This window comes from Triticum dicoccoides, chromosome 1B, assembly GCF_002162155.2.
Source record: "Triticum dicoccoides isolate Atlit2015 ecotype Zavitan chromosome 1B, WEW_v2.0, whole genome shotgun sequence".
Classification (NCBI taxonomy): Eukaryota; Viridiplantae; Streptophyta; class Magnoliopsida; order Poales; family Poaceae; genus Triticum; species Triticum dicoccoides.
The window spans coordinates 178,965,422-178,985,733 of NC_041381.1; the positions used below are offsets into that span (position 1 = coordinate 178,965,422).

Below are 20,312 nucleotides of genomic sequence, written 5' to 3' on the forward strand. Positions count from 1 at the left end.
TAGCGGCGCCCAACTATTCAATATGCAATGAGCAGTGGGCAGGCGAAATCATGCCATGTCATTGTACCGAGTACTGACCGAAGGCACTCCATCTCCAGGAGAAAATGTCAGGGGTGACACTATTTAGAGAGATGATGCTAACTGCCGACCAAAGGTTTGAGAATTGCTGAATACCCTGTGGTGTCAGCACTGCACCTACATTTTTATCCAGCTTAGGTTGTTGAGGGCCTGATGGACTGATATATTGTTGACACATCTTGTAGCTACCTTCTCTAGGACAAGGGGTGCTATGTCTGCAACTATCTTACCCTTATCCATCGACCTCTCCAAAATAGGAGGGATTTACCATCTCCTAACTGGATGTGCACAAGGCTATTAAAAATTGCCCCTGACCGCATCAACACAGAACAACTGTAAGCCTCGCCAGGGCCTGCTAGGGTCCGTCCTACACAACCATTCACATGTGACACACAACGCTGACGCCTGAAGCTTTAAGTTCTTCACTCCTAGTCCTCCAAACTATGTGGGACGACAAATTGTGCTCCATGCGAGACATTGACCTCCATGGACTTTGCCTGATCCACCCCAAAAGAAAGCCCTCATCCATTTGTCAATTTCCTCGAAGACTCAAATAGGAGGGTCAAGCACCAATAGGTGGTGGATGGGTCCTGCAGCGATGACGCTTTTAACTAACACAGGGCGGCCATGCCTCGTGATCAATCCACGCTGTCATGCCGGGATAAACTCATTGAATGCGTCAAGCATTGGCTACCATTGAGCCTTGGTGAGCCGATAAATGCCAAGATGTAATCCTAAATACTTGCATGGAAATTGTCCAATGCGGCATCCTCTTAAACTTATGTTTTAGTTCATATGATGACTAGTTAAATAGCGTGCTCATGATTATGAGTAGGGTTAATTGTGTTGTGATGTTCATATGCAATGTTTGTTGTGAAGTGTGCCGCATTTGGGTGATGAGATCACCATATTTAAAAGGGGTGAGCAAAATAACTAAGCGCACACAACCAAACAATCGTTGCATGTGCTCACCCCGTAAAGCACAAATACAGACCACCAAACAACATGCCTAAGTCCAGTGGTGCAATCCAGACTACCAAACGATGTAAATAACATGGTTTTTGGCCTGCATTAGCTTAGTTAGAACCAGCTGAGTCACACATGTAAGGCGTCAAAAAATAGTGCAAAAACACGCCCTATAATAAGGGGGCGTTTGGTTCAGAAGTCCTAGGACTTTTTCTAGTCTCAGGGACTAATCAAAAAAGACTCTCTAGTAGAGTCTTTTTCTAGTCCGTGTAAAAAAAGTTCCTCCCGTTTGGTTCCTAGGGACTTTTTAGGGATTTTTTCTAGTCTCTGGGACTAAAAAGTCCCTGAACCAAACACCCCCTAATATGTATGCCCGTTGCAACACACCCACAATTGGCAAGAGTAAAAAAAAGAAAGAGAAGGGCATTGAATTCGCCGGAAAGCCCAGACACGATGAGTCTCCCAACAGGAAAAGGCCCACATAACAGCAGTGCTCCATTCGTCGGGCTCAGCAGGCCCACAGCTTAGCCCAAAAGCCCAAACGAGTCATCAAAACCCTAAACACCTTCTCCACGCCTCTCCCTCCGCTCCCTATATAGCGTCTCCTCCACGCGCCGCCACTCTCCTTCCCGAGCCGGAGGCGGACGAGGTAAGAAGAAGCAGCCGCAGCCGCAGCGCGACCCCGCGAGGAAACCCTACCGCCGCCGCAGCAGGAGCAGCCATGGTGAGCCTCCCAGCCCCATCCAGATCCTTCCGGGTTTCCTCTAGGCCGCGTGCGCTAACGCTGCTGTGCTGCTCAGGGTATCGACCTCGTCGCCGGCGGGAGGAACAAGAGGACCAAGCGCGTCGCGCCCAAGTCCGACGATGTCTACCTCAAGCTCCTCGTCAAGGTATTCACGCGCGAACTCGTCGTCCGATGACCCACTTCTCTGTTTAGGATGTCATCCGCAAGGAATGTTCGTGATTCGATTAGCTCTAGCCGCATCTGTGATTGTTAGTTTAGCTGTATTTCCATCTACCTAGGTAGGCCGCCATTTCTCGTTGGATGCAGCGCTGTATAGTCTAGTGTTGCATAGACCAGATCGGCTTTTTTTTATGTGTGGTACTGTGGTTTGCTTCTGGATTGTGATTGTTGTGTTGCTTTCTGGAGTGCAGCTCTACCGTTTCCTGGTGAGGAGGACCAAGAGCAAGTTCAACGCCGTCATCCTCAAGAGGCTCTTCATGAGCAAGACTAACCGCCCGCCGCTCTCCATGCGCCGCCTCTCCAACTTCATGAAGGGAAAGGTATGCACACCCATACTTTGCCGAGAGACATTACCGTCTGTTTGTTCGTAATCTAGTTGTAAGGTTCCCAATGATGCATTAACCATGCTAATACTGATATCATCTGAAGAACAATATATTATTACTGAGGGAACCATTTACCTAGTGCTGCTTTTTCGACTTCCAAAAACATTGAATTCCTTATTTATTTTCCCCTGTTGAAATTTGTATTCCTCTCCAGCTTAATGCGCTAAGTGTAGTTTGCCACGTGGTGGGTATGATGCAAACCATCTACTTCTACGAAACCAACTTAATGTCCATCAGTCTAGGTCTATATAGTGTTCCGGTTTTGGTAACCCAACCTACTGATGATCATATTTAAACTGTATCTTGACAGGAGGAGAAGAACATTGCTGTGGTTGTTGGTACAATCACAGATGACATGCGGATCCAAGAGGTCCCAGCAATGAAGGTTACCGCTCTGAGGTTCACAGAGACAGCGAGGGCAAGGATTGTCAATGCTGGTGGGGAGTGCCTCACTTTTGACCAGCTTGCACTCCGTGCTCCAACTGGGGAGAACACTGTAAGCTTTTAGTCCCCCTGATCTTTTGATTTGTATATGCACTTGCCATTGCTATGGTTAGCACTTCTAACTATATTATAAGTTTTTAGGAAGTGGTGCCATTATATTAAGTTTATGGATTTGCTGTGGCTGTATTGACCAAGTGTTTGTAGAGTGCAAAAGTTAGGTTTATGACTTCTCATCAGTTATCAATTTTCTTCAGAGAGGCTAAATTGTTACACTGATGTTTATGATAGTGTGATTGTGATAGTGAACTTGTCAGCCTGCCTGTAACTTCATTAGTATTTGAATGTATTCTTTTGGCTTTGATCTTTCTGAGGTTCCCAGTGATGCTTTAACCATGCTAATACTGATACTTTCTGACGAGGAATATATTTTTACTGAGGGAACCGTTTACATAGTTCTGCTTTTTTGGCTTCCAGAAACATTGAATTCTTTATTTTATTTGTTTGCTGTTGAAATTTGTGCATTTTGCATCCTGTTCTGAATGTTTGTGATGATGATACACTTTACCCAGCTCATTATGAGACTTCCCTCTGTGGGTTGTCATGATATGAACTTTTTTCCATTGTATCTGAGCTCTTATAATTGTTTGGTTTTCTAATTTGACATGTTAGCATAAAGTATTATCTTGTTGTAAATGTTTTTGTGACTTGCAATGATGATACACTATAATCCCAGCTCTATGAATACTTCCCTCTGTGGGTTGTCTGATCTCAACTAAACGTTATAGTTCTATCTGAGCAAACTACCTGTGTTTACCTTTTACTTCAAATGAGCATCTAATTTGTCTCTATTATTTTTGCTTATGCAAATGTTTGGTGCTAGCATTTTGTCTTGATTATTTTTGCAGTGATGATACTATTACCCAGCTCATTATGAAACCTCCCTTTGTGGGTAGTCGTGATATGAACTTCTCTTTTGTATCTGAGCATTCTCAAGTTTCTTTTTTATGATTTCTTCATTGCATTTCATTATTGCCTACTCTGAAAGTTATTGTTTGACTTGCAATGATGATACACTATAATCCCAGCTCTATGAATACTTCCCTCTGTGGGTTGTTTGATCTCAGTTAAACGTTATAGTTCTATCTGAGCATACTATCTGCTATTTTCTTTTTTACTTGAAAAGAGCATGATTTTTTTTTGTTTTTTTTGCTTATGCAAATCCTTAGTGGTAGCATTTTGTCTTGATTATTTTCGCAATGATGATACTATTACCCAGCTCATTATGAGACTTCCCTTTGTGGGAAGTCATGATATGAACTTCTCTTGTATCTGAGCCCAATCACATTTTTCTTATGATTTCTAAATTACATGTCATTACAACCTATAAAGGCTTTTCTGTTTTTTTGGCTAAATAAACACAGCTAGATTGTGACTATTGCAGGGATGATACACTATAATCCCAGCTCTATGAAAACTTCCCTCTGTGGGTCGTTTGTGATATGAACCAAGCGTTATAGTTATATCTGAGCAGACTAGATTGAGAACATGATTACCCACTATTGAATATGTAGTGGTGGTAGTCTCAAGTGTACTTCTAAGTTTAGAATAACTGGAGAAAACCATTCAGCTATATTTCTTGTTAGTGCTTCCGCTTGGGGAATTCATTCTTATGTCTGCAAATGTGTGCATCTGCAGATCCTGTTGAGGGGACCCAAGAATGCCCGTGAGGCGGTGAGGCACTTCGGCAAAGCACCTGGTGTGCCGCACAGCCATACCAAGCCCTATGTGCGCTCCAAGGGTAGGAAGTTTGAGAAGGCTCGTGGTAGGAGGAACAGCCGTGGCTTCAAGGTTTAAGTCGCCCTTTCTTGTTAGTCGCTGTTTGCGTGGAGCGGCTGTTGTTCTGTTTGAGCAATTGACAGTAATTAGTAAAGTACTTTGTACTGAGAGTAGCAAAATCTATCGCCCCAGTGTTTGAATGATATTTTGCAAGATTCTTATCGCTGTCAACTGTTTTGATTTTGTGAGCTTGAAGACCATGTTTCGTTGCAACCAGTCATTGCTTAGCTTCAGCGCCTTGCAATATCTTTGCTTGGCGATGTCCATTCTCTCTTAAGTGATGTTCATTGTATTTGGTTAGCTTCAGTGCCTCTGCAGTATCTTTGCTTGAAGTACAGCTATCCCACGTGTCGTTGTAGTAACGCAGTTTTCGAGGGTGAACTTAAACTTTGAAAAGAAAATACTGCAATTATGTCAAAAGTTTCGTGCACGAATTCTGTCTCATGAGATCTCTACATCTCCCCTCATAAGGCCATTGGTTCATAGGATAGGATAGTCATAGGAAATGAGATTTGAAATCCGAACTGGAATAGAGAAGAAGATGCCTTTTGGTTCGCATCATAGGATTTTTTTCATTGAGTCAAGGCCAATGTTTATTTTCTTAATAGAAAGAATTTCTCTATAGGAATAAGAATGGCTCAAAGGAATTTTTCCTATACAACTCTTATCCTGTGTGATTCCTACAAACCAAAAAAGGCCAGATTTAACTTCACATTCCACCTTTGTAAACGCAAAATTTAAATTTCTGTTCCATTACTCATTGAACAATTCAAACTTTTGTTTCTATTTCTCCTTGCAAACACTGCACAGTTTGAACTTTTTGACGACGCAACTCCCTTTGATCCATATTAAATTGTCGCTGACTTGGTAGTACGACTTTTGAATACACAAATTTGAACATCATTTCAAATTGAACGAAAAATATCAACATAGAGTATCGAAAGCCACCGAATGCAAAATAGTAACAAAAAGCCACCCCATCTCACACATATATTCATAATAAGAAACATGAATTTACCACTACCAAGGGTACATAGGGGTGAACTTCCAATATTGGCCGATAGCATCCATGAACATAATCCTTCACTTTTGTTCCTTTCTCTTATTTGTTTCCTCTCGGCCTCGATATCAAGCCTACACTCCTCCGCACATGTGTTCCTCACCTCAACCTCCATCACAATTTAGAAGCGTTTTGGTCATGGTGTTCACGCAATCTCTCTATCCACCTTGCCACCTTCTCTTTTGTGTTTGGATGACAACTCCTCCTTTATATCGATCATTGCATTGATTTTTTTATATGCACCCACTACACCATTCTTCTGGCTCTCTTCCACTTGATTTCTCTCATCTGGGCGAGATATAGGCGTGAGGCTTCTCACCCTAAAAAAAAACAGAAAAAACATCACCTTCATCTTCGAGATCTATGGTTATCCGAGATGCTCAATCTTGACCTCCTGGACGTTGTTTCATAATCTTTTCTCACCCACTTCTCATTTTACGCCATATTCTCATTTCTTTTGTTCATATGCTTCTATAGCTCTTGAATGTAGATGTCACACACATTAAGTGGCACTCAGACTCGAGGATTGTTGTTCACTTGTTTGACTCAACCCAGCCACCGTTTGCAACAATATTGGATGACACTCCAATGGTGGGCAAGAGAATCTTGGGCGTGTTTGGTTGTCGTAGCCAACAGTAGCTGCATTGCATAGCCTTCTCAACCCAGCCTGGCTATGCAAATGCAGCCTTAAATACACCATCTGCATGTTGTTTGGTTGCCTGCATGTCCTCTTGCCTGCATGGGCAGAACCACACTGCCAGGCATGGTGTTTGGTTGTATGCAACGCCTGGTGTATAGTAACCTTTTTGGCTAGTTGGTGAGGTTACCAGCACACTTCGGCACAACCATGTAGCACACATCATAAGCAAAGCCGAGTATAAACAGAGGATCACTACTTAAGAGCATATTTCAGATAAGAAGTACCACACTTCATAATAGTTCTACGCATAAACCATAACAGACTCGATAGTACTTAGGGAGGCCCCGACCCTACTCCTTGGCGGCGAAGGCTTCGTCGTGCTTCCCGCGCTTGTTGACGACCTCAATGCCATCGTCTTCGAAGATGATGACCTTGAGGGTGTCGGGAGTGAGGAGCTTGAACGTCACCATGTAGCCGATCTTGATCTGATGAACGGCTGCGTAGGTGGCCCAACCCTGATCCAGGGTCACCCTACCGTTCATCAGCTTCACCGTCACCTTCCAGGAGCAGCTGGTGTTGTTCCTGAGCTTGAACTCCGTCGGCACCGCGACGAAGTGCTTAGTGAAGTCCAGGGACATGGGGATGCACTCAAGCTTCGGTGTAAGGATGACCTTGCAGAAGTGAGTCGGGCCATCCTCCTGATGGTAGTGGCCGTAGTTGCGGCGCTTGTTGCTGGGGGGCTCCTCCATGCCCTCGTCGTCGCCACCCTCAGGCGTCTTCGGGTCTTCCTCGGCGGTGGGCGGCAGCACAACCTCGTCGGGCATTGGGTGAAGGGGTTTCTTGCCCTTGTTGTCAACGACTGGGAGCACCTCATTGCTCCTCGATCTGCACACAATTCATGGAGTCAGGCACAACACAGAGTTCATGGCTTATTGAAGAGCATGTAGTTAAAACGGCATGCCTGTCACTCTTCTCCTCCTCTCCATCGCCCCTATATTTACTCACCCTGCCCAACACTACTTACCCACCCCCTCTCTTCTCTCACTGTCAACCTTCCTCCTCCCCATCGCCATGAGCTCTAGCTCCAGCTCCAACGCCAACCCCTTCCCTTGGGGTATTGGCTGGAGGGCCTTCTTCCTAGGGTGGTCGGCTGGTGACTGCACCAAGTTCGAGAACACCATGGAGGTGTGCTCGAACTTCGGCTCCATGCCTGACATGCAGAAGGAATCTAATGCAGTGCTCATGAAGGCCACTGCAGAAGAGCTAAAGACGCTGATTCCTGACCCAGCGAAGGGCGCGATGGCAGCTGACATCATTCGCTGGGCCATGAATCAGGCCGTCTTCGACGACGCTAAACAGAGGAAGAAGTGGTGCAAGTACAAGAACTACTGGGCTCCTAATGACCGCCGTGCCGCAGTGTACTAGGATATGGCTATCGCGCCGCCGACGGTCATCGGTGGGGAGCCTAAGGAGAAGGAAGAAGCGGTGCAAATGCCAGCGAGGGCGCCGGAGCCAAGCCGTCGTACCTGGAAGATCGACCTCGACTCCGCCGAGGACGACGACGATGACCCGCCGGCCGGCACGACGATGAAGAAGATGAAGGCCAACGGCTCGACCCGCCACTCCGCACGCCGGTGACGGTCGCCGCGGTGAGCCGGTGTCTGTTGTGTACCCCCTATCCCCCAATCCCCCTTCTGCATCCGCATCTACCTCTATTCCGATCTTGCATGAACTAGTTTGAAGTACTATGAACTCGTATGAACTAGTATGAACTACCTCTACATGCTTATGTACCTCTATTCCCCATTCCCCTCCGCCGTGGATCGAATCTATCGTAGGATCGAACGGGAAAAAGTTATGCATGTCGAACAGAGAGAAGTGCTTACCGCCATTGCCGCGGGCCAAGTGATGATCCGCTCGCCGGTGATGGAGTCCGGTGGTCTTCTTGCTCTGCTCCGATCCGCCGCCACCGATGAGAGTTGGGAGAGTGGGGGAGAGTGGGGAGAGGGAGCGGTGAGGGGCGATGAGGCTAATAACTGCCGGAGCTTCGGGAAGCAATGCGGCTTCTCGGGCGTGGCCGCGCGCGTGCAGCCACCGCCGCCCACGTGCACCGCTCGGGCCTGGTCCTGGAGAAACTGCCGATTCGTGCGTTTCCAGGGAGCCAGACCCAGAAGTGCTTTAAGTTTCGTGCCATGGGGGCCAAACAGTGAAAGCAGGCAACCAATCAGCCCGTTTTCGTCCCGCGCAAGCCAGCCCGGGCCTCATGCAGGCTACCAAACATGCCTCTTGTGTCCGGTTAGAGGGAGTGGGGACATAGTTTGATCGCCGCCAACTGCGGCGTCAAGAGAGATGTTCGTCCAAGCATATCACCAAGTTTCATCGACACTAGTTCATTGGTCATGTTAGCTTCTTGCTAAGTCGCTCCTCCTCCTCCTCCTCCTCCTCCAAGAAAGAAAGCTAGGGTTCCTACCTCTCGCCGGCGCCGCCGTAGGTCCGCCTCGTCTCCGGTGGCCCTAGGGCCATGGAGGCGCGGTGGATCCTGGCAAGGGCCGGCGGGAAGGCTTCGTTTTTAGTCATTTTTCTGTCTTGTTAATGTTTGTGTCCTCCTCAGGAATGCGAGACGGCGGCGGCTCCCTGAAGATGGAATAAAGATCTCCCTGTCTAGTCCTTGTTTCGGCGATGCGTCTAGCATCGTTGGTGGGTGTGTGAAGGTGTGTCTACGGCGGATCTATCTTTTTTGGTGGATTTACTCGCATCTTGTTGTTGTTCGTCTACGTTCGCGTGTCTTCGGGTTGAATCCTTTCAGCCTACGTTATTCTTCATCAGTGGCGGTTGCTGTTCTGGTGCGCTGGTCCTATGAGGCCTTAGCACGACGACTTCCCGACTGTCTATTACAACAAGTTGTGCCCGACTCCGGCGATGGAGGGGTGATGACGGCGGCGCATCTTCGGCTTGCTTCAATGCTTGTAGTAGTAGCTAGTTGGTCTACGGATCTGTATGTAATTTTTATTTCTGGTGTTCGCGGTACTGCCATGATTGAAGATGAATAGATCGGAAGTTTTTCAAAAAAAAAAAAAAGAGCACTTCTTGCTGATACGTGGATCGATCTCCTCCACCCACTTGCATTTGATACGTCGTGGCGTTTATCCTTCATCAAGGAATGACCTCGAGCCTTACGATGTGATTTGAATAATCCAATACTGACATGAGAGTCCGCAAGTCATTCGGTTCGGTTTCCCCACTACAATGGAGAAGTGTGAAAATCCATCACCTAAATTGAACATCGGAAGCCGGGAGGGGGGACAAAGTCAACATCGGGCGGTGGCAGCCGGAGGCGGTTGAGTGAGAAATGTCTTGCGCCAAATTGTTGCTCCTCTATGGGAGTCATCTCAAAATTTAGGGAGTTAAAATTCTTTTTTTAAGGACGCCGATAATGTCCATACGTGTGGGCGTTAAGGGATCTGCCCACATAATTTGTGTGGTATTTAAGAGGATCAGCCCACATGTCTACGTGTGGGCAAAACAAGTAATGTTCACATGACTTTTTTTTTCTCGTGGTTCCTCTCACATGTCTACGTGTGGCCAAAATAGATAACGTCCACACGCCCGTATGTCAAGCCTCCTACCTTATGATCCCGCACGCCCCGCGTGACAGCCATCACGCTTCCCCGCAATTGCCATGATCTGAACCCTCTTCCATGTTCATTTAACTGCAGTTGTCATGTCGCTGACCTACAGTTACCATGTCGAACAACTGCAGTTGCCATGGTTGCTCAACTGCAGTTGCCATGTATGGTCTGGTCTACTGCAGTTGCCATGATTTCAAAACTTTAAGAGTTGCCACCTACTAACACTAGGCAGTTGCCATGTGCACTACAAAAAAAGACATGGTAAAAAAACATGTTCGGGTAAAAAAATGAATTGCCATGTGCTCACAAGCACGCTAGGGCAATTGCCATGTAAAAGAAAGAGTTGCCATCTGCTTATGTGCACGCTAGGTCAGTTGCCATGTACCATGAAAAAACACATGACAACTCGGGTAAAAAAGAGTTATCATCTGCTTACAAGCAAAGTTGAGGCAGTTGCCATGTACCCTGCAGAAATACATGGCAACTGATAGCTTTGGATGTGGGCGAGGAAATGGGCATGTGGGTGAAGTGATACACGCACACACACCAACCCCTCTGTGTGCGTGAAAATTGGTGTGTGGGCAAATTGCTAAACGCCCACACACCAGCCCCCGTGTGGTGAAAAAGGACTGTGTGGGTGACCAAATAAATGCCCACACACCAGCCCAGTCCTATGTAGCACACAAAAACTGCTATAACGCGCCAAGATTCGTGCAGAATTGGTTGGACGAGGATCCATGCGTGTGGACGAGTTGCCAAACGCCCACACATGTGGGCGTTAGTGTTTTCGTTTTTTAGAGAGGAAGTTAAAAATGTTAGGAGAATGGCCGGTTGGTTGTCACTCTAAAATGGCAGCTTTCTGGGAGCGAAAACTTTTTCGAGGAAAAGCTAGAGTTGTTCTTACATGCACGACCGACCCCTAGCGTCCCGGTTGAAATATTAGCCGCGAAGATGCAACCAGCACAAACTGCAATCATCTGTGTGAACACGCCAATACGCCATTTATCCGATGAATGCTTTCAAGTTCATGTTCATGAATTACACCTACAGCTCACTGACTCTTCACAGGATCTCGCCGCAGTGCCTAATGTATGTAGTATCAGCTTTTGCCTCCCTAACAAGACCCTCATGTACAACACATCACTGCTTTCCTCCACCATGCCACCAATAAGGGCAAAGTCACTATCTCAGACTGGACCTAGTCACCCCCCACAATTCAACTCAGTAGGAAATCTATCCCTGCACCAGCCAAACACCCACTCTTCAAATGGGAGCGTACACGGTCACAAAATCGGGCCTGCGACCCGCCTCCCCTCAGTCAAGCTTGCCTGCGTGCGTCTGACGACGCTTCTGCCTCTCACCCGCTCGACTGGTAGTGGGCCCTAGGGCCCCGCGCATCACTGTCCATTATCGATATACTGAGAGCATCGGCGCCGTGGCCTCCAGCACCTTTGCTTGGTTGTAGAGGCGCCATCATTCTTCGAGGATTTGCATTTACATTTGGTTTCTTGGGCGTGCCGAGTTTCACAAAGAACGTGGCGGTACATCCCTTCCCTACACCTTCACTTTCGAGCCAGATGTCCCCTTGCATGAGGCCAACAAATCTGATGGAACCGGAGAGTGTAGAGACATCGGTCAGCACAGAGATCAGAGAGTTTCAGGGGGGAAAAGGAATGTGCAGAAATGCCCTCTTGATATACCTTCTGGAGAGGGCCAGACCCAACCCGTTGCCGTTGTGCAATTTCGTTGTTGCATTCTCACCATGTGCGAATTTTCTGAAGGTGTGAGCCATATCCTCTGGTCCGATTCCACAGCCAGTGTCTTTTACCTACAGGAGAATACGACATCAGGTCTTCTGCTAACATTAAGTTATTAACCCTACGCTTGTCCGGTGTTTTTGCTCCTTAATTAGTTTGTACAGTTTCTATGGGCAGCCACAAGTGATCTAAAACCATTTTTCCCCAAAAGAATTTGTACTCAAATATGATATTTATGGTATGTTTACATTAAATTTTTTTCTCAGTAATAAAGAACTGTCAATTACTATCCAAAATCCAAATCATTCTTTTTCTCTTCAGCTTATCTATCACCTTGAAGACCTCAACCGAGGTCTCTTTGGAGTGCTAGTGTCTACATTTACGAACATAGCTAATCAATCACTTGTATACCACTGCATTAACTTGGCAAGCAACACTAGAAAGTTATGGTGTTATGTATTACGCGTTTGTGGCAACTTTTGGCATATTGAGGAATTAAGAGAAAAAGAAAGTGGATGTTCATAGGCAAACCTGAACAACCAAGTAGAAAGACCCATCAGAGGGAACTGGATGCAAGTTAGAAGCATACGGGTCCCTCGATGAATCTGGCCTGGCTATGGAAGCTGCAATTGAAATGTGGCCCTCCTTTGTGAACTTAATGGAGTTGCCAGCAACATTCAGCATTATTTGCATCAATCGCTTGCGATCACCAATTGCACAGGAAGGCAACTCTGGAGCCAAGGAAACCATTACCGAGAGCCTTTTGCATGCAGCCACTGGCTTAATCAAATTAACCACCTACAAGATGAACTAGTGAGTTGACCTCAAGTCCAACTGCATATTTTCCCCTCCTTCCTTTTAGTGAACACAGTAGCAAAGTCGAAATATTAAAACTGCTGTCAGGGCACTTACATCTGTAAAGGCAGCATGCAGGTTGAAAGGTGCAATATCCAGCTCAAGACTCCCATTCCCAAGCTTGGAAATATCCAAAACGTCGTTTGTCAAAGTTACTAGAAAATCGCTACTCTTTAGTATGGTCTCAATCATCAGGCGTTGTTCAGCCGTAAGAGTTGTTTCCAGAAGGAGGGAGGATAAAGAAACAATGGCTTTCATAGGAGTACGCATTTCATGGTTCATCACAGCAAGAAAATCATTTCGAGCACATATGGCCATTTCCGCCTCTCGACGTGCTGCATCAAGGGCAATATTCTGCTCCATTAGTAGATCACGGGCCCTCATGGACTCTTCCAAAATGGCAGCATGAGACAGTGCAACAGCCACCTAAATAAGAAAAAATGAGCGAACGTGGTCATGTTTTTTTACAATATCTGCAGGCATGAAGTGTAGTGCACTCTACTTCATAAAGAAATAATTAAATGCAAAATTATCCATCTAAGAGCAGCATTACAGGCTAAATGCTAACAGAAAAATGCTAAACATTAAGCATTGATAATACGACTTTATAATAGCTGTAGTCCAAGTAAACTGACCAAACGCTGAGAACAACTCAAGGACATACCACACAAAGTAACAAACACAATGAAATCAGAAGAAAAAATCATTAGTGCCAGGAACAAACTAATAACTAAACTTGGAGGAGGGCACATAGGAAGTGTAGCATGATACACATTCAGGAACAACACTTAGCTGGTTAACCTGAAACATTTCTTTACCAAGGAAACAAAAGTATCAATGATGAAGACATGCATACTTCCAATAATTAAATCAAGGATGCCTACAAGTGCTGCATGTGTTAGATAATAACGAGAATAAACGAGACAAAGAGAGACACGGATTTTTACGTGGAAACCCTTGCGGGAGAAAACCACGGACGCACGAAGGCGCAATCACTATGATGGGGGAGTATTACAAGCACGAGACGACAGGCCGTCTGAGGTGCGACTACATGGGGTATATAAGAGGGCAATACATGAGAGTCCTTGGAGGACAAGTAAACGAGTTGTACTCGTACGCGTTGACGTCAACGCAAAGGCCCACACCGTTTGTACTACGTCTAGTCCAACACGGTACTAGAATTTAGATCATAATTTAACAGCATGGCTTTTACAGAGCTTGTCAGTATATAAACCAATTACTCCCAAGCAATATCATATTAGGGAAAAGGAAGATAGATAGGGCGATAAGGGAAACTAAAAAAAAATCAAGAAAAAATGTTTCACACTTCAACCCATAATAAAATGAATTACTAGGTTAACTCAATTGCAACATCAAAGCATAGACATTTATTCATTGACTAATAATAAAACTTGAACAGAGCAGGCCAAAGAAATATACAAAAGCAGCCCTATAGGATTCTAAAGCTGATAATATCAGAGGCCAGACATAGGTTACCAGACAACCACACCAGTGATTACAGATTACATACATAGAAAAATGAACAGAAATGAAATCAACAACTACCTGATCAGCAACAACTTCAACAAGCTCCAGTTCATGGGTACGCCATTTTCTTGCACTGTCTGGAGGCAGCATCAAAACCATTACAGCAAAGCTTTTTGCAGATAGCTCGGGCCAATCATTTATTTCGAAATTTGTAAGGTGCAGCAGTGGAACTCGGACAGCTACGACCTCTGGTGGCACATACCTGCTTGTGTCTGCCTTTATTGAAGCCAATGGGGAAGTATGTGGAATGCTTTCTGCACGGTTACTATTAAAAACCTTTGAAACAACCGGAAGATTGATAGGAACAACTAGGCCAATAGGAGCGCTGTTATGGATTGTATGGGACAGGTGAAGGGCTGTTCCAGAGCGGGATGGCATCCACAGGGCACATTCAGCTAACCCAAGAGTCCTTCCCAACTCAACAAGCGTAGTTCTCAAAATAGTGTGCCTGTCAAGCGTGCTCCTTATCTCATGTGTGAGCATGTGGACATGTCTGCCTGTCTCCTCCTGTGTTCTTATAATCCCCATCTCTTTGTCAAGCTCTTCAGCCTTATCCTTCAGATACCTCTCTCGCAACTTCACGCTCAACAAATCAGGAATTATGTGCACAAGCATCAATGCCGTTATGCATGAAACCACTGCTGTCGCAGCTTTCGCCACTGTCATTACCACCGCTATAGTCTTGCTATAAGTGGCGAAAGTCCACAAGTTTATCAGGTGAGTTGCCCCACAAAGCACAATGAAGGCGCCAAACTGTATTAGCACCCATCGGTAAGGGAAGAATGATGACTTCTTGACAAAGTATATGAGCTCCAAAGGGATCGAAAAGTATGCAAGTGCGATGAAAAAGTCAGATATGTACTGATACTTCACAAGGAGATCATCGGCCTGCCAAAGTGGTTCGATGCAATCACAAGCATCCATCTGCTAACAGCAAAAGGTGTTACCGGAGAGCTGCACCTCTACTTGACCTGTGAAAACATAACATCAAACTTTTACTTGACTTGATTTGAAAAATAATTCCACAAAAAACCATGAAAGAGAGCAACTTCCATAGGGCAGCTATAATAATATGTTAATAGCATGGAGTGGTAGTGGTGGTCCAAACCATACATCCATCAGCCAAATTATATGACAGGCTCTAGTTGGGTTAAGCTATGAAAAATACAGTCAAGATCAAGAGGACATGCAGAAGACAGAACGCACCTGTAAGATCAGCAATCACATTTACATAAAAAAGGCAGTGCTACCCGCTACACGAATAAACTCTAGCTGGTGCTAGAAATAGTCGGCGATCGCCATTTGCAATCTGTCTTCTCCCACCAGGCAGAAGAAAATTTAGAAGTAAGGGATCAAGTTCATTACTAACATGAAACATCAACTAATGCCATCAAACGAATAACACTAACTTACAGCTCCCAACAAAGACACTAGTGAAAAAGATTACCAGTCCCGATATAGAATTAAAAGCCACAAGCTCCAAGGCGCCGTGAAACTAAACACCACACTTTGACCCTGAATCCAACTCTGAACCATCATGCAGGGAACACCTAAATCTATACCTACTATTAAAGGGAATAGGTATTCTTGGTTTGGTTTAGTTCTTTTCGTTTGATTTGAGTGCACGCTAAAGTTTGTACACACGCTAAGCGATCTGGGCCAGGTTGTATGTTGATGGGCCTTTTATGGGATTTCATAGAGACCGCGAAAAATAATTGGGTCGATATAAATCAACACTGTGTGAATTGAACACAGGACCTCCTGTTTGGCTCTTCAACGTGGTTTGGTTTAGTTCTTTTCGTTTGATTTGAGTGCACGCTAAAGTTTGTACACACGCTAAGCGATCTGGGCCAGGTTGTATGTTGATGGGCCTTTTATGGGATTTCATAGAGACCGCGAAAAATAATTGGGTCGATATAAATCAACACTGTGGGAATTGAACACAGGACCTCCTGTTTGGCTCTTCAACGTAACAACCAACAACCTAAGTGCCTTTCACATTTACTAATCCCAAATCGCTTCAAATATACAAATGGCAGTCCTTATGTCTAGGGCGAGCTAATTAAGTGAATGAGCTAATTAAAGAAGGATTGTGGGCTTAAATAGAATATTTAAACATATGTGACTAATTAAAGGAAGGATATGGGTAAACCGGTGGAATAATTAAAAGAAAGATTGTAGTCTTAATAAATAGAATATTCAAATAGATGAGGCTAATTAAAGGAAGAATTTGAGGTAAAAAAGTAGAATAATTAAAGGGAAGGATCTGTAGGCTTCAGAGTGCTGGGACTACTAAATTAGAAAAGGAAGGATTTGATTCCCGACTAGAACGGGTGAGGACGTCATGGTAACTAAAGGAAGAATTATACTTAAATGAAATCACTGGGAGATAATGCTCGGCAAAGAAAATATGAACACGACTAAATTGCTTCATAGTTTTTTATGTTTATTTTGTAGAAGGATGTTGCGTTGCAGCATGTTTTTCATAGTGAATCCGGTGCTGTGGGACATTATGCTTGGACAAAAACTTATTTTTTCTCGTTGCAACGCAAGGGCATATGTGCTAGTAAAGGTCAAATTACTTGTGAACCTAAACTGAGGTCTGTGAAGCTGAGAAATTATATTGAAAACTGAGGTCTGTGAACCTAAACAGAACCCTACCATGACCCAACCCAAATTGAAATCGATTCAGTATTACAATTTACAGCAGGTTATATAAAACTGCTTGAGATTTTTATTTGCAATTCACGAAATAGCTTGACTGCTTGAGGCTGAGAAATTATTTCAGCAAGATACCTCAGCTTAAGTTTCTCTCTCTTTTCTTTGCCTGCTCTCCTCTGCCGCCGCACGCCTTGTCTTGACCAGAGCGAGACGGCGCGGCAAGCTCGAGCACGGCAGGCAAGAGGAAGAATCCCACCGCAACAGCAGCAGGAAAATGCAAGAAAACGGAGGCAGCTCTTCCAGCTACTCCCCCAGCTGCACAAGGAACTCCAGGGACACCGCGCCGATCTCAGCACGGCAGCGCGCCGGAGCCAAGAACCGCACCAACAACCGCCGGTGGAAAACGACGAGGTCTCCTCGCTCTAAATCGAAGCAAGAGCCGCTCGCGTGTTGACCTGAGACACGGGAGGAGAGACGGGCGGCGACTCGATCTGCCGCTCGGCGATCCCGTGCCGCAGCTGCCCGCGATTGTCGGGATGGATGGATTCTTGGGAATGGGGGAGAGAGAGAGGGGCTAGAGGGGATGTCTCGGAGCTGCAAGTGACTAGAGAAAAAGCGCCCTTTTGGTTTCGATGTGAAAGCGAAGACGCGACACCCCGCCGTTAATGGCAGCAACTTGGAACTTCGCTACACTTTGCAGGTAAAAAAATGGAGTACTAATCGAGCCTTTTCTCTTGAAGTTCTTTGTTTACTATATCAACGATTTGTGCAGGATTTTGGTGCGTATTTTAAAACATATACTATGATTTTGCGCAAGATTATCACGAATTTACGCATAAATTCTGTTTCAAGTTGCACATTTGTCCAAGGGAGTTTGGCTTTCTTTGTTTAGCATGGAGAAAATCGGCGGAAGACTTTCATGCCGTTCTGATGCATTTTTTAGCAGCCAAGTTGCACATGATGATTTTGTGGCGTGATTAGGTTCTCCTCCAAGCAAAAATATATTAAGATCAATGTCTCTGAAGGCACCAACAAGCTAATAATTTCATGTGTTTGTTCCTATAATCCTTTCTCAATTCAGTAACGCTGGAATCCAACCGTGCATCTGAAGAATGAAGACCTCCGTTCCCAAATATTTGTCTTTCTAGATATTTGAAATGGTTACACCATATGGATGTATGTAGACATAGTTTAGAGTGTAGATTCACTCACTTCGCTTCGTATGTAGTCACTTGTTGAAATATTTAGAAAGACAAATACTCCCTCCGTCCCAAAATTCTTGTCTTAGATTTGTCTACATACAGATGTATCTATTCACATTTTAGTGTTAGATACATCCATATCTAGATAAATCTAAGACAAGAATTTCCGGACGGAGGGAGTATTTAGGAACGGAGGGAGTAATTCTTAAGGGAAAAAAAATCCTTGGTGAAAGCGACAGGGGAGGCTGGATGCACTGCATCTGCTGGTTTGGATGCATGGACATGTGAGGCAGACGTTTGTAGTCAGACTTGACCACAGAGCGAGTTGCTTCGCTGTAGGGTGTACGGCATGCTGATGTGTGATGGGTTGCACCTGCTCATCATGGGCCCTCTCCATTACCCCCTTTTGTGTTTCTGCTTACAAACTCAATGGCCCGGGGAACCACAAATAGTATTGTCGGAACTCTCTAATTCATACGATTTTTAAAACACAAAACCGTAAAAACGAAAGATTTAGTGTGAAAGTCCTCTTCTCCACATGAGCACGCATGCACCTGCTGTGAACAGTGAATTCGAAAAAATAGTAAATAATTTTTTAATTGATTTTTAGGCAAACATTGTTGAATGTTCCAAGTGTTTGTAAAATTTCATCATGGAATGACACCTAGAAGCCGTAACAAAAAAAATTCCGTGCTCCAAAATGCTTTCAAAGTTAGCCTTTTTGGAATATCATTTTTTCCACGACTTCCGTAAATGTCATTACATCATCAAACTTTGCAAACACTCAAAACATTCCATAATGTTTGCCACAAAAATATTCAGTGTTTTTTTACCATCTTTTACAAAAAATACTATTCATTTGGTGTCCATTTGTGCTAGGGATCAGATACCCCACGTCCGATTTAGTGGCAATGTTCTCTTGAATCCAATCCTACAGTATTAGGAATCCACAGAAATTTGTATTAAAAACTGTTTGATGCCACAAGAAAAACAAAGAAAATGTAAAAAAGTTTGAGTGGATGAAAAATGTTCCTCCCAAATAGGGTCCACATCAATCCTTAGAAAATCTCCTAAGAACTATAATCTTACGAATCAAATAGCCTATGTAGGAGAAAATTTCTACGGGTTGGATCCTCCAAAAAATCTATGAAATTTCTTTGAGCCCAAGGAGCGTTTATATTTGTTGTCTCATATATGATTTTTTCCGTAGTCGATTTGTTGTACTAAAAATTATTTGCAAATGGTGTCGCGTCATTATATTTTTTGGTCTACAATCTAGAGTTAGCTTCGAGACTTTTGTTTGCAAATCAACTAAAATTTAGTTTATGTGTTTATTCATGGTTGTTTAACGGCTGCTTACCTAAAGCTCTTATAATGTAATTTATAGGTTTCTAGTTAATCCAAGATTCACTTTCAGCGTGCGACATCCATACTATCAGGAGGGCACAAGAAAATGCACTTTGATTCGAACTCCAAGACATATCCTAAAACGAAGTCCTCAAACCATTTACTCAAGCCAATCAATTCATATTTTTTCTAAAGCCCTGATACCACCATGTACCACTGAGCCTTCAAGGAGTGAGTTAGGCCTAGAGAGCAAACCAAAGTTTTCCACGACGTCGAAACTGCCAATCATTTTTGTGCAAAGTAGATGTAAAGAGGTTTTAGTGGATAAAAGAAAACCCCCCAGGCAATTCTTAGGAATGTTTCCTAAGGATTTTAATCTTACGAATCAAATAACCTATGTACAAAAAGAATATCCTCGGGACCCAAATCCTCCAAGAATCTATAAATTCCCTTGAATCCAAGGAACATTTATGTTTGTTGTCTTGCACTATGATATTTTTTTTCTTAGAAGATTTGTTGTACAAGAAAACATTTGCAAATTGTTTTTTGCCTCATTACATTGTGTGATCTATAATCTATTTGTTAGCTTCTATGTACTAGTTTGTCGGAAGCGTAGGACGCAATTTAAAAGAAATTCCTACGCTCACGCAAAATCTGCCTAGGAGATGCATAGCAATGAGAGGGGAGAGTGTTTCCACGTACCCTCGTAGACCGAAAGCGAAAGCGTTTGCTGAACACGGTTGATGTAGTCGAACGTCTTCTCGTTCCGACCGATCGAGTACCGAACGTATGACACCTTCGAGTTCTGCACACGTTCAGCGCCCTTGAGCTCTTGATCCGGCAGAGGGTCGGAGGAGTAGATGAGTTCCTTCAGCACGACAGCGTGGTGATGGTGATGAGTGATGGTGATGTGATCCGCGCAGGACTTCGCCTAAGCAC

The 20,312-nt window shown here is 44.5% G+C and overlaps 2 protein-coding genes and 4 non-coding genes across 6 annotated transcripts; 5 read left to right on the plus strand and 1 right to left on the minus strand.

Moving 5' to 3' along the window:
• Positions 1-1,638: 1,638 nt before the first annotated feature.
• Positions 1,639-4,837, plus strand: LOC119326702 (60S ribosomal protein L18-2-like). The gene is made up of 5 exons (XM_037600321.1): positions 1,639-1,768; positions 1,845-1,934; positions 2,200-2,328; positions 2,705-2,890; positions 4,534-4,837. The coding sequence occupies exons 1-5, from the start codon at positions 1,766-1,768 to the stop codon at positions 4,690-4,692; spliced, it is 567 nt and encodes a 188-aa protein (XP_037456218.1). The 5' UTR covers positions 1,639-1,765; the 3' UTR covers positions 4,693-4,837.
• On the plus strand, positions 2,392-2,463 carry LOC119351107. The gene has a single exon (XR_005169644.1). It is a non-coding gene; the product is annotated as a small nucleolar RNA snoR53Y (small nucleolar RNA).
• On the plus strand, positions 3,210-3,281 carry LOC119351108. Its single transcript, XR_005169645.1, has one exon. It is a non-coding gene; the product is annotated as a small nucleolar RNA snoR53Y (small nucleolar RNA).
• LOC119351511 lies at positions 3,738-3,826 on the plus strand. The gene has a single exon (XR_005169996.1). It is a non-coding gene; the product is annotated as a small nucleolar RNA SNORD29 (small nucleolar RNA).
• On the plus strand, positions 4,090-4,176 carry LOC119351512. Its single transcript, XR_005169997.1, has one exon. It is a non-coding gene; the product is annotated as a small nucleolar RNA SNORD29 (small nucleolar RNA).
• A 6,142-nt stretch (positions 4,838-10,979) lies between the features above and the next one.
• Positions 10,980-17,442, minus strand: LOC119326694 (probable ethylene response sensor 2). Its single transcript, XM_037600314.1, has 6 exons — positions 16,960-17,442; positions 14,182-15,134; positions 12,673-13,041; positions 12,292-12,558; positions 11,704-11,831; positions 10,980-11,607 (listed from the first exon to the last, which is right to left on the minus strand). Exons 2-6 carry the CDS (start codon positions 15,085-15,087, stop codon positions 11,361-11,363), a joined length of 1,917 nt encoding a protein of 638 aa, XP_037456211.1. The 5' UTR covers positions 15,088-15,134; positions 16,960-17,442; the 3' UTR covers positions 10,980-11,360.
• Positions 17,443-20,312: the final 2,870 nt, after the last annotated feature.

Excerpts from the sequence above, each read along its gene's own strand:
- LOC119326694 (XM_037600314.1), bottom strand. The coding sequence starts at position 15,087 with ATGGATGCTTGTGATTGCATCGAACCACTTTGGCAGGCCGATGATCTC. Across the intron at positions 13,042-14,181 it reads TTGAAGTTGTTGCTGATCAG|GTGGCTGTTGCACTGTCTCA; the intron begins GTAGTTGTTGAT and ends TTTCTTATTTAG. Across the intron at positions 11,608-11,703 it reads GGTCTGGCCCTCTCCAGAAG|ATTTGTTGGCCTCATGCAAG; the intron begins GTATATCAAGAG and ends CGGTTCCATCAG.
- LOC119326702 (XM_037600321.1), top strand. Across the intron at positions 1,935-2,199 it reads ACCTCAAGCTCCTCGTCAAG|CTCTACCGTTTCCTGGTGAG; the intron begins GTATTCACGCGC and ends TCTGGAGTGCAG. Across the intron at positions 2,329-2,704 it reads CCAACTTCATGAAGGGAAAG|GAGGAGAAGAACATTGCTGT; the intron begins GTATGCACACCC and ends GTATCTTGACAG.